This window comes from Haliotis rubra, unplaced genomic scaffold (genome assembly GCF_003918875.1).
Source record: "Haliotis rubra isolate DU_JTF1 unplaced genomic scaffold, ASM391887v1 Scf599, whole genome shotgun sequence".
NCBI lineage: Eukaryota > Metazoa > Mollusca > Gastropoda > Lepetellida > Haliotidae > Haliotis > Haliotis rubra.
The window spans coordinates 304,850-322,851 of NW_025767300.1; the positions used below are offsets into that span (position 1 = coordinate 304,850).

Genomic DNA, 18,002 nt, shown 5'->3' on the forward strand with positions numbered 1-18,002 from the left:
GATTAGTTGTTTCGTCTTTACCCAGAACATTGAGACTTGGATGGTCGCATGGCTTCCCACTGTTTGGTACATTGAACACATCTGCCTGTTGGTCCAGCTGTTCACAGGCAGCTGGAGTACTGCTGTCTGTATGTTGCTTATACTCACAAACAAAATGACGTTTTGAGGGGGAGAAGTTTTAGGTCATCCATCCAGAACTGCCCACAACTCTGACAATGTTGACTAAAAAGTCTCACCAACATGCACGAGAGTTTATTCTAAATTATTATTACAAAGTAAATTCTCTACACAAGCTTTGATGAATGAGTTTCCTGTCAGTTGTGTTTCATCTATGACCTAATAATGTCTTGACATAAAAACATAACCCAATTCAGATTCTTGCGACAAACATGTCCATATTGGCAGTCCAGACAGACATCGTGTGCTGCATCTGTTCTGTATAGTTATTATGTACATCATCAGTACTCAAAACAAATAGTAGTAATAATGAAACTTCCATCATATTTGTTGCCGGTAGAAAGTATTTCACAGTAAGAACAAATAAATAAGCATGTAATAGGTCCTATATACATCACTATTAGGAATCAAAACATGAACTATTAGTTGACAAATATGCCTGCAAGTATTCATCACTTACATGACAAGTAAGCGTATGTGTTCATCACTAACATGTAACTGAACTGATGGCATCATTTCTCTAGCCCCCGTCCCCCATTTGTTACAAGCCACTAATTAGTACCTCTAGCTCCTCGCCTGGCTGTTCTGTTAGCTGTACTCACTCCCCTGTAACTGGATAAATCTTGACTCATACCTGTGTGCCATTGGACATATGACGGACAATATGAATGTTGCATAAAAACAACTGATCTGACTCTGCATTAAGACAATGTGTCAAGATCTGAATTAATATATTTGTGAATGTAAATAAATAGAATCTTCATATTTGTTTTGTCAATTATTAGCAACAGTGATCATCTACTGATCAATAATGATCACTGAGCCGTGATTCTCTATTATCTACACCAAGTACCAGTCAACCAACACCCGACCTAAGTTAAGTAATAGTAGCAGTAAATCCAGTTACAGGGGAGTGAGTACGGCTAACAGAACAGCCAAGCGAGGGGGCTAGAAGTACTAATTAGTAGCTTGTAACAACAGGGGGCTCGAGGGGTGGGGTCGAACGATAATAATGCAGGTACTCTTAAAGTGAATAAATGCAAAATTGCTGATTGAGCACCCATGAAGGTCCGGGTTAGAATATTGATCTTCAGTAACCCATGCTTGTCGTAAGAGGCGACTAACGGGATCAGGTGGTCAGGCTCGCTGACTTGGTTGACACATGTCATCGGTTCCCAATTGCGCAGGTCGATGCTCATGCTGTTGATCACTGGATTGTTTGGTCCAGACTCAATTATTTACAGACCGCCGCCATATAGCTGGAATATTGCTGAGTGCGGCGTAAAACTAAACTCAAGGTATTAAGTTTAGTTTTTACTCCCTCACTCACTTAGTCAAGGAGCTCAGCATGTTCTTGAGCAATATGAGACATGCCGGGAAAACTCAGAAGAGAAGTGAAGATCTCCTCTGCCGACATCTGTTTCCCATTGTCAATGCAGCTACATCAAAGAGTCAACTACAGGATCAACATCCTTCACAAGTGTCAGGCACAGGGCACTACAGATACACACAAAACCCGAGCCAAGCTATAACCATTTCATCTTGACAGTCTTGTATATATGCAGCATAACCAATCCCATGTAATATGCAAAATAGACTTATAATGCTGTATCCAAAAAGGGGTGCTGGGGTAGCCTAGTGGTTAAAGCGTTCGCTTGTCACACCAAAGACCATTGTTCAATTCCCCACTTTGGTACATTCTGTGAAACCCATTTCTGGTGTCAGTATCATTTCATCGTGATATTGCTGGAATATTGCTAAAAGCAGCATAAAACTAAACTCACTCACTGTTTTGTCTCTTTTCTCAGGGTTTAGTGGTTACTTTTCCTTTTCGTGAGTGAACTGCCAGATGTCTCTGCTCCCTAATTTGGCGTTACAAGAACTTCAATTTTGTTTGTCAAACCATTCACAAAGTTTATTGGACTATTTCAATAGACCACCGGATGTAGTCAACATACAGTGTCCATGGAGCAAGTTAAGCGTCTTGTGTCTTTGCTGCTTAAGACAAATCTGTGAGTGACATGAGCTGCGGTCCACGCTGTCAGGATGACGTGCAGTCAAACAGGTCACTGAGCCTGATCACTCCATTTTGTCACCTCTGTTAGTTGGTCAACAACGGTTGCTTTGGATTACAAGCATTACCCTCAGGTTGTTGAAAACAGCATGTGAGCCCAAAAGTAGCTCAGGTTCTGCCAGTACTATACACTAGAACCCTGCTGGTCTCCAGGCCATTAGTCGGGAGTGAAAAAACATTTTCTTGACAAAATGTTGGAAACATCTATACACCTGGAACTTAATTAAGCACCCCCTGATATACTAGTATTTCATGATAGTAGAGCAACTGTTAACCATCGTTAAACATGAATGATATCTCTGTATTACAACAGGTCTCTAGTAGTCTAAAAAGGTGTTTCAGTTCCTTTGCACTCGTCAGAACGCATCCCTTGTGCACGTGAAGCATACAACCCACACTTTTCCCAAAATTCAGTTTCTCTGATATGCAATTTATGGGTATAAAAGCAGACACATTTGTAACTGTCTCCATTAATAAATACTGAAATGGCGAGGAGATGACTTTCTGAAGCACTCAGGTGGCAAATTGTAGGCATACATGCAACAGGCATGTCCTTCAAAGCTATTGGACGACAACTGGGCTTCAGTCACTCGGTCATCAGCCGACTTGTCCGAAACATCAGATGACAGGAGATGTGAGAGATCGTTCAAGGCCTGGACAACCCAGGAAGACAACGGCCCGTGATGATCGCAGCCTGGCACGTCTGGTAAGGCGAGAACCCTTTGCCACAAGTTCGGGTTTGAAGCGCCTGTGGTTACCCTACAGACAATTATCCACCAGAACCGTCAGAAATCGCCTTAGGGCACTTGGTATGAGGTTCAGAAGAGTCATCAAACGTCCCGCTCTGTCTGATCTCCTTAAGAGACGACGTCTGGAGTGGTGTATGGCCCGTCGGCAGTGGAACCTGAGGACATGGAGGAGGGTCCACTGGTCAGATGAGAGCAGGTTCCTTCTCCATGTTACAGATGGTCGAATGGGAGTGTGGGGGCATAAAAACACTGCTTACGTGCCCAGGAATATCCACCCTACTGTTCCTCATGGTGGAGGATCGGTTATGATCTGGGTTTGTCTTTCACACTACTGTAAACTTCAAATGGTGACTGTCCGAAACATCTTAATGGTCAGCAGTACATCCGGGATATTCTCCATCCAGTTGTCGTGCCTCACTTCGACAACCATCCGTTGGTTACTCACCCGATATTCATGGACGACAACGCCAGGCCGCATCGTTCACGTGCTGTGACCGCACATCTCCAGAATGAGGCTATCATGGCATTACCTTGGCCAGCAATGAGCCTCGATTTGAATCCTTTGGAGCACATCTGGGACTTTCTTGGACGCCATGTGAGGTTGAGAGAACCCCCTCTCCAGAATCTTGCACAGCCGGAAGCTGCTTTGCATGAAGAATGGCGGCAATTGCCACTTGATCGTATCAGAAGGTTTACCAGTAGCATGAGGAGAAGGATTCAAGCTGTCATTCAAGCACTTGGGGGATACACCCGATCCTGATGCCAGACGCATCAGATGTTAGCATGTGACATTCCTTGTGCATCATTTCTTGTAATAGTCAGCCATTGACAATGCTACGACCATACTTGTTCAGTGACTATTTTCATCAAAAATCAATAGTGACCAAATCACATTAGTTACGCTATTAAAACAACACGAATTGGAATCATTGTCTTGTTTTTCATTTGCCAATAGATCGTATGTTTCACAATAGCTAAGGTTCCACTATCTTTGCAATAGTGAGAAAGTTACAGCAAGTTTAGTTTCTCATCATCCAGAAAATAGGGGGGTCGCTTAATTAAGTTCCAGGTGTATATATACAAACACTTGTCAACTATCTAATTTTACTGGAAAAGAAATTAAAGATATCAACTGGCTTTCATAGTTTCTATCTGTCTCTCAACTTGTCTGCACACCCCTCAACTGGCTTTCATAGTTTCTGTCTCTCAACTTGTCTGCACACCCCTCAACTGGCTTTCATAGTTTCTATCTGTCTCTCAACTTGTCTGTACACCCCTCAACTGGCTTTCATAGTTTCTATCTGTCTCTCAACTTGTCTGCACACCCCTCAACTGGCTTTCAATCAATCTTTATTTCAGTACTTAAAAGGCCACAGGCCTGTAGTACATTTAGAGTTTACATGAGTAGATAGAAGTCATTTATAAATTCTTTTCTGCAACAATACTTTTTCTTAATCTCATAGCGAAATAGATGTACATTGCCAGATTCTGTAATATTGATGTGGTAGTATCTGTTAATAGTGAAATTAATGTTCTAGAAGTAGTGATTCCGACCAAGACTGGAAATAGATATCTTTCATTCTTTGTGTAAATGATATGATAAGTGTAAAGACAAGTGTATCTGTCTCTCAACTTGTCTGTACACCCCTCAACTGGCTTTCATAGTTTCTATCTGTCTCTCAACTTGTCTGTACACCCCTCAACTGGCTTTCATAGTTTCTATCTGTCTCTCAACTTGTCTGTACACCCCTCAACTGGCTTTCATAGTTTCTATCTGTCTCTCAACTTCTCTGTACACCTGTGTCTGCCACTGCCTCACAACCATACTTTGGTCTTCGCTGACCTGGGTGAAGCTTCTTTGTACCACGTGTCTGCTGGTTCAGCTATGAGATAGCCTGACACTCTCACCCTGGCTTCCACTGCCTGTTCCCACATGTTAGATTAGGCATAAACTTTTTATGGCTCAATAAAACTTTCTTTACCTGCACCAGGCAATAGCAATTACTAAAGAGATACTGCCCAACTGGTGGATAAAATGAGATTATTTTGCTCGGGCATGTGAATTTCTCAAAGTTTATAGGTGGGTTCAGGCTATATGGCATTCAGAACAGCTCATGACACTGCCAACTGTCCAAGACGTCACCTCATACGTTACACCAGAGACCATATAGTAATCTATTATCTGGTCTTGCTCAGAGAAGAGGTTGAATGGTACGTTTCTTTGTCGGCCTTTCATGAAAGCTGTAAGTGATGCACCTTTGGCTCTGATTAATGTTAGACAGATAAGCCATATCAGAGCTGGTAGATGCTTATTCCCAATCACTGGACCCAGAACATACTTCAGTACCCTCATACTTCTGTACCAGGGTGAGGAATAGTTGAACATGGCTAGACACCTTTGTTTTATTGAAGTCGAGTGATGAAGTCTACACATGGTGAGTAGCAGGCATCCAGTTGGGGATGGAGGAGGGCCTGACTCTTTGCTTGCACTGTCAACAGCCTACTCTACATCACACACATACACATACTACACTGTACGTCACCACATGATTGGGACACAATATAACATATCCTACTGTAAACCTTGAGACCTCATGAACTCCACAAGATTCAACTCAAAAATGTTTTCATGGTACTGATCTCAGCTCTGGCTGCCCCGCTGCCAACATGATTGTTACAGCGACATGTTACAGTCCCACTCATGTCTGGTTAAGACTTATCTCAGTTCTCTGTCTGATTGTTTAATGGACTTATCTCAGCTCTGTCTGCCTGTTAATGGACTTATTTCAGCTCTGTCTGCCTGTTAATGGACTTATCTCAGCTCTGTCTAATGTTTAGAAGACTTATCTCAGCTCTATCTGGCTGTTAATGGACTGATCTCAGCTCTGTCTGCCTGTTAATGGACTTATCTCAGATCAGCCTGTTTAATGGACTTATCTCAGCTCTGCCTGTTTAACTGACTTATCCCAGCTCTGTCTGCCTGTTAATGGACTGATCTCGGCTCTGTCTGCCTGTTAATGGACTTATCTCAGTTCTGCCTGCTTAATGGACTGATCTTGGCTCTGATGTTTAGAAGACTTACGTCAGCTCTGTCTGCCTGTTAATGGACTGATCTCGGCTCTGTCTGCCTGTTTAATGGACTTATCTCAGCTCTGATGTTTAGAAGACTTATGTCAGCTCTGTCTGCCGGTTAATGGACTGATCTCGGCTCTGTCTGCCTGTTAATGGACTGATCTCGGTTCTGTCTGCCTGTTAATGGACTTACCTCAGTTCTGCCTGTTTAATGGACTTATCTCAGCTCTGATGTTTAGAAGACTTATGTCAGCTCTGTCTGCCGGTTAATGGACTTATCTCAGATCAGCCTGTTTAATGGACTTATCTCAGCTCTGTCTGCCTGTTTAATAGACTTATCTCAGCTCTGTCTGCCTGTTAAATGGACTCATCTCAGCTCTGTCTGCCTGTTTAAGAGACTTATCTCAGCTCTGTCAGCCTGTTTAAGAGACTTATCTCAGCTCTGTCTGCCCTGCTGCCAACATGATTCTGTTTCAGCAACAGGTTACAGTTTCTCTCATCTCTGGTTGATGGTTTTCTGCAGCAAATCTGTGGCACATCAAATAATCACACATCTTCAAATGTCAGTACTGTCAACAGCAGAGAATTGTTTTTAGGAGAAAATATTCTCTGTGCAAGACTACATTGTTCTTCTAGTTACAAACTGTGGTCTGGCCATTACAGTGACTTCTGTTGTGTAACTGTATATACCAGGACGACCAGCTTGGGCTGATTGTCAACTCCCATATCCAACCACCTTGTATAATTCCTCACACATCAGGATCTTGTGAAAATATCTTCCAAGTCCAAGCCAGCAATGTTTTTACAGCCTGTAATGTAATCAATTCTTGACCTGGCAAACCATTGACCGTCAGACTGAGCAACAATTACAGCCTGGTCGCTGACACCTGAGCTATGATGGGACCTCCTGGCAGCCTCAATGGGTGCTCACACCATCAGCCACAGGCTTGACTGCTGCAGTGCCGGAGATGTGACAGTACAGACGTCATTCATTCACACCATCAGCCACAGGCTTGACTGCTTGACTGCTGCAGTGACAGAGATGTGACAGTACAGACATCATTCATTCACACCATCACCCACAGGCTTGACTGCTGCAGTGACAGAGATGTGACAGTACAGACGTCATTCATTCACACCATCACCCACAGGCTTGACAGCTGCAGTGACGAAGATGTGATAGTACAGACGTCATTCATTCACACCATCACCCACAGGCTTGACTGCTGCAGTGCCGGAGATGTGACAGTACAGACGTCATTCATTCACACCATCAGCCACAGGCTTGACAGCTGCAGTGACGAAGATGTGACAGTACAGACGTCATTCATTCACACCATCACCCACAGGCTTGACTGCTGCAGTGCCGGAGATGTGACAGTACAGACGTCATTCATTCACACCATCACCCACAGGCTTGACAGCTGCAGTGACGAAGATGTGATAGTACAGACGTCATTCATTCACACCATCACCCACAGGCTTGACAGCTGCAGTGACGAAGATGTGATAGTACAGACGTCATTCATTCACACCATCACCCACAGGCTTGACTGCTGCAGTGCCGGAGATGTGACAGTACAGACGTCATTCATTCACACCATCAGCCACAGGCTTGACTGCTTGACTGCTGTAGTGCCGGAGATGTGACAGTACAGACGTCATTCATTCACACCATCAGCCACAGGCTTGACTGCTTGACTGCTGCAGTGACGGAGATGTGACAGTACAGACGTCATTCATTCACACCATCAGCCACAGGCTTGACTGCTTGACTGCTGCAGTGACAGAGATGTGACAGTACAGACATCATTCATTCACACCATCACCCACAGGCTTGACTGCTGCAGTGACAGAGATGTGACAGTACAGACGTCATTCATTCACACCATCACCCACAGGCTTGACAGCTGCAGTGACGAAGATGTGATAGTACAGACGTCATTCATTCACACCATCACCCACAGGCTTGACTGCTGCAGTGCCGGAGATGTGACAGTACAGACGTCATTCATTCACACCATCAGCCACAGGCTTGACAGCTGCAGTGACGAAGATGTGACAGTACAGACGTCATTCATTCACACCATCACCCACAGGCTTGACTGCTGCAGTGCCGAGATGTGACAGTACAGACGTCATTCATTCACACCATCACCCACAGGCTTGACAGCTGCAGTGACGAAGATGTGATAGTACAGACGTCATTCATTCACACCATCACCCACAGGCTTGACAGCTGCAGTGACGAAGATGTGATAGTACAGACGTCATTCATTCACACCATCACCCACAGGCTTGACTGCTGCAGTGCCGATGTGACAGTACAGACGTCATTCATTCACACCATCAGCCACAGGCTTGACAGCTGCAGTGCGAAGATGTGACAGTACAGACGTCATTCATTCACACCATCACCCACAGGCTTGACTGCTTGACTGCAGTGCGGAGATGTGACAGTACAGGCGTCATTCATTCACACCATCACCCACAGGCTTGACAGCTGCAGTGATGAAGATGTGATAGTACAGACGTCATTCATTCACACCATCAGCCACAGGCTTGACTGCTGCAGTGCCGGAGATGTGACAGTACAGACGTCATTCATTCACACCATCAGCCACAGGCTTGACAGCTGCAGTGACGAAGATGTGACAGTACAGACGTCATTCATTCACACCATCACCCACAGGCTTGACTGCTGCAGTGCCGGAGATGTGACAGTACAGACGTCATTCATTCACACCATCAGCCACAGGCTTGACAGCTGCAGTGACGAAGATGTGACAGTACAGACGTCATTCATTCACACCATCACCCACAGGCTTGACTGCTGCAGTGCCGGAGATGTGACAGTTCAGACGTCATTCATTCACACCATCAGCCACAGGCTTGACTGCTGCAGTGACGGAGATGTGACAGTACAGACGTCATTCATTCACACCATCAGCCACAGGCTTGACTGCTTGACTGCTGCAGTGACGGAGATGTGACAGTACAGACGTCATTCATTCACACCATCACCCACAGGCTTGACTGCTGCAGTGACGGAGATGTGACAGTACAGACGTCATTCATTCACACCATCACCCACAGGCTTGACTGCTGCAGTGCCAGAGATGTGACAGTACAGACGTCATTCACCTACTGCTTAACCATTCTGTCACCTGTTTCATGTCTGAACAAAGCTTTGACAGCGGGGCAGCCTGGTGGAAGTGGTTGCTTATCCTAGTGCAGCTATAGGTTTGAACCCCAACATTTTTTACGGAAGTGTGAAGGTCATTTCTGCAATATACCTAAAAGCGGCGTAAAACCATTCTCACTCACTATTGAAAGAGCTGTACATATTCCTTTATACAAAACTTATATACAGTGATGGTTAACTTAGGAGCACACAGTATCATTCAGAATATATTACACACTCATGGAACAACTGTTGAAGTTTTAACAATATGTAGAACAAGGTCACTGAACAAGTTAGATCAATCCTTGAAGGGAGTGTCATCACCATGGTAACATCAGGCCAAACAGGTTGCTGTGACACCAGCAAACATTCTGGAACATCATGTTGACATGAAGTAACCCCAGACTATCTAAGAGATGTATGGTACTGGTCCTTGTCAAACATGCTATGAAAGAAGCTCCCTAAATCACTGCAAGCTATACGATATACATACATATTGTTATATACATACATTGATAGAAAATGAATATGTATACATGCACTGCTAGAAATACATGCCTGGCACTACATAACAACAAAAGAATATTGTAACTATCATTAACTTGACAGTAGGTCTAACTATGGTTGCTAGGAAGTACCTGTTGATACATGGACATGTGCCATGATATCAGTACCATGTCATGACGTCATGTAACAATACAGTAACACATGTTGGTTTGTCACTTCACCCAGCAATCAGCAATATTCCTGCTATGTGAAAGCGATCAGACAAACACGTCATTAGCATCACTGGCCACAACTGCGATACAATGTCTGCCATGAAGCAAGTCACCCACCATTCCACGCCCATCTCTTACAACAAGCACACGTAGCTGGAGACACAATACCCACAATACCTACATGCACCATACAAGAGTTTGTACCTTGTATGGATCTATCTTATGTGCTAGATGGCCATACAGAGGGAAGGAGTACTCATATAATACAGTACACAGCCTCACCATGACAATTAAATGTCTCCAAGTTTCACATAACACTTCCCGATCTTACTATCAATGTAGACGTCCAATCACAGCAAAGCATACTTTTACCGGTGCTTTTTTAACAACACGTCCAACGCACTCACTCACTGAGATTACAAGTAAGTTATTCCATGTTCAGTAAATAAAAAAAACGTCTGCATTGTTATTCTTCATCCAGCCATCTTCAAATCACTCCATTCTGCGAGGGAATCTCAAGGCCCAACTACGTGGTGATGTGTGCTCGTGACACAAAACGATAGTGATGTGCCCATTGGTAAATTGGTTTCCACAAAACACACTGCATCCATCACTTAAACATGGAGACCTCCGTGCTCTGGTACATGCACATGTAGGCATCACACAGAAGGCGACGGATCGACTCTGGAAGCCGCTTGTCGTCATCTATCTTATGGATCTTATCCCAGTTCCCTTCCGACAGCCATAATGACAACTCAGGAACGACCTTCACCTCTGGGATGTTGTAGCCTTTCTGTTCACCTGAAACAGTGTTTGTTTACTGTGTTACACAGCAACATTCTAGAAACAAGTAAATAACATGAGTCTTGGTTCGGTTGACCACTGACTGAAGGATCAACATTCCATGCAGTTCACCAAGCCTGACCCCCTGACCATTTATGATACCACTGCTCAATCTTACTGGAACAGCAGTACAAGATACATGGATTTACACTGAATGTACACCAGTATTTATACTAACAAACTCCACTGATACAAACACACTGAAGGCCGTCCTTATTAATTAACACATTGACATCAACTCTACAGACTGCTTATTCAAACATTAACATAGAAACATGAAGACTATGAAATCAGTGACACAGTTAAGTGTAATAATGCAACACAATCAACTGTCAGAAACAGCTGTCTGTAAAATCTGTCACTATAGTGGTCTATTTTGTGAGGTTAGCCAATCAAATGTCACAGAATCACTCGCCATTTTGTTCAGGAAACCATTCTTGCTTGCTCTTCACACCCGAGCCACTATAACGCTCTGGTCCAACCAGTCTTACCCATTCTATCTGCCATTGAATCAAAGAAGACCCATTGAGCTTCATCCCCCGTGCCACACTTGACGAAGGACACATAATGACTGGTCTGGATACACACAACAGCAAACAGCTCCATCTTCTCTCGGTGGGAACTAAGATCCACTTCGCTGCAGGAGGCCAGGTGTTTCTTTAGACTCTCTGACACTTTGATGGGAGTCGGCACGTGGCCCTTCCCGCGTCTTGTGCTGATGGCTCTGTGGACAGGAGGTTGAAGGTCTACAGTCAATAGTCCAGCTACTAAGATGCAGGCAGCAAATAACTGAGTGGAGCACATAACTAGTGACTGATGTTATAGGCAGCGTTCCATGTCAACAGTGAGTGAGTATAGAGTTACACCGTACTCAGCAATATTCCAGCTATATGACGGCGGTCTGTAAATGATCAAGTCTGGACCAGACAATCCAGTGATCAACAGCATGAGCATCGATCTACTAAACTGGGATACGATGCCATGTGTCAACAAAGTCTGCAAATCTGACCACCCAATCCCGTTAGTAGGTTCTTTCGACAAAGATTGATTCTTACCTGGATGTTCACGGGTCTGACCACTATTGAACCATATCAGATCATCGATTATAAAATGAAACTACTTTTCTAGGGCTAATTCCCTTGTTATGATTATGGCAGTCCAATCAGAAATCCACCCAAAATACAGGTAAACATGGGTTACTGAAGATCAATTCGAACCCGGATCTTCACATGTTTCCATGTCAACAGGCTATGATGACATGCCATCAAGTCACAGAGTCTGTCCACCCCTACCACTCAGCTGCCTCCTACCACCAACACAGCTGTCTGGGATTAATCCAGTATTACTATAAACAGAATGTGGGTCAACCATACCTTCTTTCATATACCAAGTAATATGCTCTAACTCACTGAACTAAATACTATACTGAACTATTTGAAATATTTCCTTGAAAATCATGTGAACAAATGTCTCTCTGTACATATGTCTTCTTTAATTATCAATCCTTGTAATTGAATGGTTTTCTGATGCTTCAACAAACAATGGGAAGTAACTATAACGAAAATCTCTCACAAGTGTGTCAATTTTCAAAGAGATGAATATTTCCTTTTCTTTTCTTTTTTTTATTGAAAGGGTCGGTGGCTTTACCCGCTAACTATTATTTCCCTTTTTTTATTTATTTTCTTATTTCCCTTGCATTACAGTACATGAAAGGTGAAATAAAACAACATACCATTGAACAACAGTTTTGACAGAAGGCTGTGGCACTCAACATTGTTTTTTGCAGTTGGTAGCAGTCCTTACACTCATGTGTGGCCAGGTTGCCACAAACGATGCACTCCCTAGCTCCTGCAACACAAACACAAATACTCACTGCAAGCCATGAAAACACAGGGGCCAACTTGCTATGTCATCAACCCGCTGGTCATCGACAACTTGGGCCCCACATTCCGTAGCATACATATAGACTAAGTTTTATGCAGTGAAGAGGCCTTCTTGATTCCATACTCGCTCTCCACTGACACAGCTGAATGAAAATGTACTGATAGTAATTTTATGATCTGTCTTTAATAATTTATTATTACCCAGTCCTTGTGGCGGGAATGTACTTTTGTCTAACATCTGATATCTTTGAACACAGCAGACATGTTAATTACTGAAAATAATGTATATTTAGAAATTGTAACAGATTCTGTGATTTAAGTATTGCTTACTTTTGGCATTGAAATAGTTATTTCTTATCAATTTCTTGTGATAAATTTCACACTGATCAACTGCAGTGCTACATTACTACTGATGATGATGGCAGCTAAGGGGAGACAACTCACACTACACATGAGTAGCCTAATGGGGAAGAACCCAGTTAAAATATTTACAATTGCTTGGTTACATATCGCATATACACCAGAACCCTAGATTATCCACTGTATCATATTTCCACTCATAACATATACCCTTGACCCATGTCCACAACACGGACATGTTTCGGAAGTCACCATTTCAACTCTAAGCTCAGAATTTCTCTCCCATGAAAGGTGAGTGAGTGAATATAGTTTTATGCCGCTTTTAGCATATTCCAGCAACAATGGGACTCACACATTGTACCCTGTGGGGAATAGAACCCGGGCCTTCGGCGCAACAAATGTTTTAACCACTAGTCTACCCCACCACCCCTCTCCCATGAGTGAGCGAGTCAGTTCAGTTTTAAGCAGCACTCAGCAATATTCCAGCTATATGGCAGCAGTCTGTAAATAATCAAGTCTTGACCAGACAATCCAGTGATCAACAGCATGAACATTGATCAACACAATTGGGATATAATGATATGACTGTGACAACCAAGTCAGCGAGCCTGACCACCCGATCCCATTTGTTGCCCTTTACGACAAGCATGGGTTACTGAAGATCAGTTCTAACCCGGATCTCCACGGGTATCTCCCTTGAAAGGACTTTGACAGGATAGTTATCCTTACATCAAACCATTCAGCATAGACACAAAACACTGGTGTGTGAGTGGATTGGTCCATGGGATTTATCATAACCAAACTTAGTGTAATACACTGAACGACTAAGGATATGAACATGGCAGGAATGATGACATTTGTCCATTATATAATCTGTATTTGGAATGACCATGTGAACATTGGTAGAGCCACCTGTTCATATCTACCTTCTTCTAGGATGTCTGTAATGTCTAGTTCTAAGCTGGGAATAATCCGCCGGAACATCTTGTAGTCTTTTCCAAACCTTGGCATCTGGATGATGAAACATGATGGGACCTGCCACATAGAAACAACGACCATTCAGTTTCTCTGAGTGTGAGTTTGGTATTACGGTGCTTTTAGCAATATTCCAGCAATATCACGGTAGGGAACACCAGAAATGGGTTTCACACATTCTACCCACGGGGAATCAAACCCAGGTCTTCGGCGTGACAAGTGAATGCTTTAACCACAAGGCTACCCCACCGCCCCCAGTTGCTCTGAACATCACTTGGCCACAGTGTGCCACTGACAACAAACACATATGGACACAAACACAAACGCTTTAAATTGTAGGCAAAAATCATTGCAGGGTCTAGTGTTCAACCACTTACTGGGTGCACTTGAGGAGCCAAATATTTTGTTGATAAAAAAGCTATTTCTGAATTGCAATATCTCATGGCTGTAATCTGTACTGACATCTCTCATGAAACCGCAGCCTACTGCCATTGACTGCAACAATCCTTTGCCTTTGCAATGAAGACCAAGAAGTATAAATTTGACCAAACGTTTGTATAACTTTTCTGTGGAAGATGACTGTGGGGAACAGGTTCCAGGCATACATGTTGTAATAACTCACCTCTTTCAGTTTGACATCGCTCTGGTGGAAGGACAGCTCCACCAACTTCTGGGTGGTGGGGAGCAGTAACATGTCGTCCTTCTCCATAAATAGCTGGTAGAAGTTGGTCTTCTCCCCCGAGCTGCAACAGGACGGTGAGAACAAGCTTACTAATGGCATATGCACAGCTAGGAACTCCAAAATGCTCTCACTTACAATGTATATATTGTGTTGGGGGCAAAACTTCATTGAAAGGAAAAAGATACCTAGAACAGTGGTAGTTAAATGCCACATACAGACTCTATACATAGATCTGTACTGAAGTGGATATTACACTGGGCAAACCGCTGGCAGTGAAAGTGGCAAACGAAAAACTATCATAGGGAAGAAGAGCTTTACACAAACATTAGCTACCTTGCTATAGTTATAGCTACCTTGCTATAGTTATATGAAAACATTAGCTACATTGCTATAGCTATTATAAACATTAGCTACAGCTATATATAAACATTAGCTACATTGCTATAGCTATATGAAAACATTAGCTACATTGCTATAGTTATATGAAAACATTAGCTACATTGCTATAGTTATATGAAAACATTAGCTACCTTGCTATAGCTATATGAAAACATTAGCTACCTTGCTATAGCTATATGAAAACATTAGCTACCTTGCTATAGCTATATGCAAACATTAGCTACATTGCTATAGTTATATGAAAACATTAGCTACATTGCTATAGTTATATGAAAACATTAGCTACCTTGCTATAGCTATATGCAAACATTAGCTACATTGCTATAGCTATTATAAACATTAGCTACAGCTATATATAAACATTAGCTACATTGCTATAGCTATATGCAAACATTAGCTACATTGCTATAGCTATATGAAAACATTAGCTACCTTGCTATAGCTATATGCAAACATTAGCTACCTTGCTATAGTTATATGAAAACATTAGCTACCTTGCTATAGCTATATGCAAACATTAGCTACCTTGCCATAGCTATATGCAAACATTAGCTACCTTGCTATAGCTATATGCAAACATTAGCTACCTTGCTATAGCTATATGCAAACATTAGCTACATTGCTATAGCTATTATAAACATTAGTTACAGCTATATATAAACATTAGCTACATTGCTATAGCTATATGAAAACATTAGCTACATTGCTATAGCTATATGCAAACACTAGCTACATTGCTATAGCTATATGAAAACATTAGCTACATTGCTATAGCTATATGAAAACATTAGCTACATTGCTACAGCTATAAACAAACATTTGCTACAGCTATACACAAACATTAGCTACCATTGCTATAGCTATATGCAAACATTAGCTACATTGCTATAGCTATATGCAAACATTAGCTACATTGCTATAGCTATATGCAAACATTAGCTACCTTGCTATAGCTATATGCAAACATTAGCTACATTGCTATAGCTATTATAAACATTAGTTACAGCTATATATAAACATTAGCTACATTGCTATAGCTATATGAAAACATTAGCTACATTGCTATAGCTATATGCAAACACTAGCTACATTGCTATAGCTATATGAAAACATTAGCTACATTGCTATAGCTATATGAAAACATTAGCTACATTGCTACAGCTATACACAAACATTAGCTACAGCTATATACAAACATTTGCTACATTGCTACAGCTATATGCAAACATTTGCTAGATTGCTACAGCTACACACAAACATTTTCTACAGCTATATACAAACATTTACTACAGCTATACATGAACATTAGCTACATTGGTATAGCTATACACAAACATTAGCTACATTGCTACAGCTATATACAAACATTTGCTATAGCTATACACAAACATTAACTACATTGGTATAGCTATACACAGACATTAGCTACATTGCTACATCTATACACAAACATTAGCTACATTGGTATAGCTATACACAAACATTAGCTACAGCTATACACAAACATAGCTACAGCTATACATGAACATTGCTACATTGCTATAGCTATACACAAACATTAGCTACATTGCTATAGCTATATACAAACATTTGCTATAGCTATACACAAACATTAACTACATTGGTATAGCTATACACAGACATTAGCTACATTGCTACATCTATACACAAACATTAGCTACATTGGTATAGCTATACACAAACATTAGCTACAGCTACACACAAACATAGCTACATTGCTACAGTTATATACAAACATTTGCTACAGCTATACACAAACATTAGCTACATTGGTATAGCTATACACAAACATTAGCTACAGCTACACACAAACATAGCTACATTGCTACAGTTATATACAAACATTTGCTACAGCTATACACAAACATTAGCTACATTCGTATAGCTATACACAAACATTAGCTACAGCTATATACAACATTAGCTACATTGCTACAGCTATACACAAACATTAACTACATTGGTATAGCTATACACAAACAATAGCTACATTGGTATAGCTATACACAAACATTAGCTACAGCTATATACAACATTAGCTACATTGTTACAGCTATACACAAACATTAGCTACATTGCCACAGCTATACACAAACATTAGCTACATTGCTACAGCTATACACAGACATTAGCATCACTATTTCAGCGTTACACCTTCACACAGGAGCTACATAGCTATCTAAAGCCCCACCTGAGATGCAGCAGTGGATCAGCCCTCATTATTTGTCCCAGTAAGGTGCTCAGAAACTCTTCAGGATCTGAAATACACACACAGTGGCAGGTATGCGTATACTGCATGTAACAGTTGTGACATTGCATTATGTATGGTTACAAAAAGAAGTACTTGTCTATAAATATCGGCATCCGCTTTGACATGGCCATGAAATCAGTAGTTTCAGTCAGGAGTGGTTATAGTGATTTGAATAATTGGGATTTACACGTTGGACAAATTCTTTGTAGAATGCGGATCAACTGTCCTGATAGACTGATAAGAGCTTGTCCTCTAGAAATATCTGATGGTCACACTCAGTGGCTTGGTTGATTGCATGTTTTAATTACCTGAAGTGCTCATAACATTGACCACTGGGTTAACCTAGACTAGCATACTGAGTACATGGCCCAGTGATCTAGCTGAAATACTGGTTACTGAGTGTGAAACAAATATTTAAGGACACTGTTGCAATTTGCTTCTTGCATTTTCTACGTCATAATATAAGTTGTTCACTGGTCACAAGCGGGACATGGGCTGATGTACCCTCGATGTTTGTTTATGTTCCCTGAGCCTGAAGGGCCCCGAGGGACCAGTGAACAACGTATTTATCTTACCGAACACCTCAATGGTAATTTTGAACTGTTTGAAGCAC

General features: G+C 42.0%; 1 protein-coding gene across 1 annotated transcript in view; it reads right to left on the reverse strand.

Moving 5' to 3' along the window:
• Positions 1–11,310: 11,310 nt before the first annotated feature.
• The window catches only part of LOC124255220 (ubiquitin carboxyl-terminal hydrolase CYLD-like), a 31,034-nt gene continuing 24,342 nt past the window's right edge, over positions 11,311–18,002 (reverse strand). The window contains exons 9-13 of the mRNA XM_046689064.1: positions 17,330–17,396; positions 14,659–14,779; positions 13,988–14,096; positions 12,551–12,666; positions 11,311–11,542 (exon numbers count right to left, since the gene is read on the reverse strand). Coding sequence (XP_046545020.1) covers positions 11,441–11,542; positions 12,551–12,666; positions 13,988–14,096; positions 14,659–14,779; positions 17,330–17,396 — 515 coding nt within the window. The 3' untranslated portion in view covers positions 11,311–11,440. The remainder of the gene's footprint in view (positions 11,543–12,550; positions 12,667–13,987; positions 14,097–14,658; positions 14,780–17,329; positions 17,397–18,002) is intronic.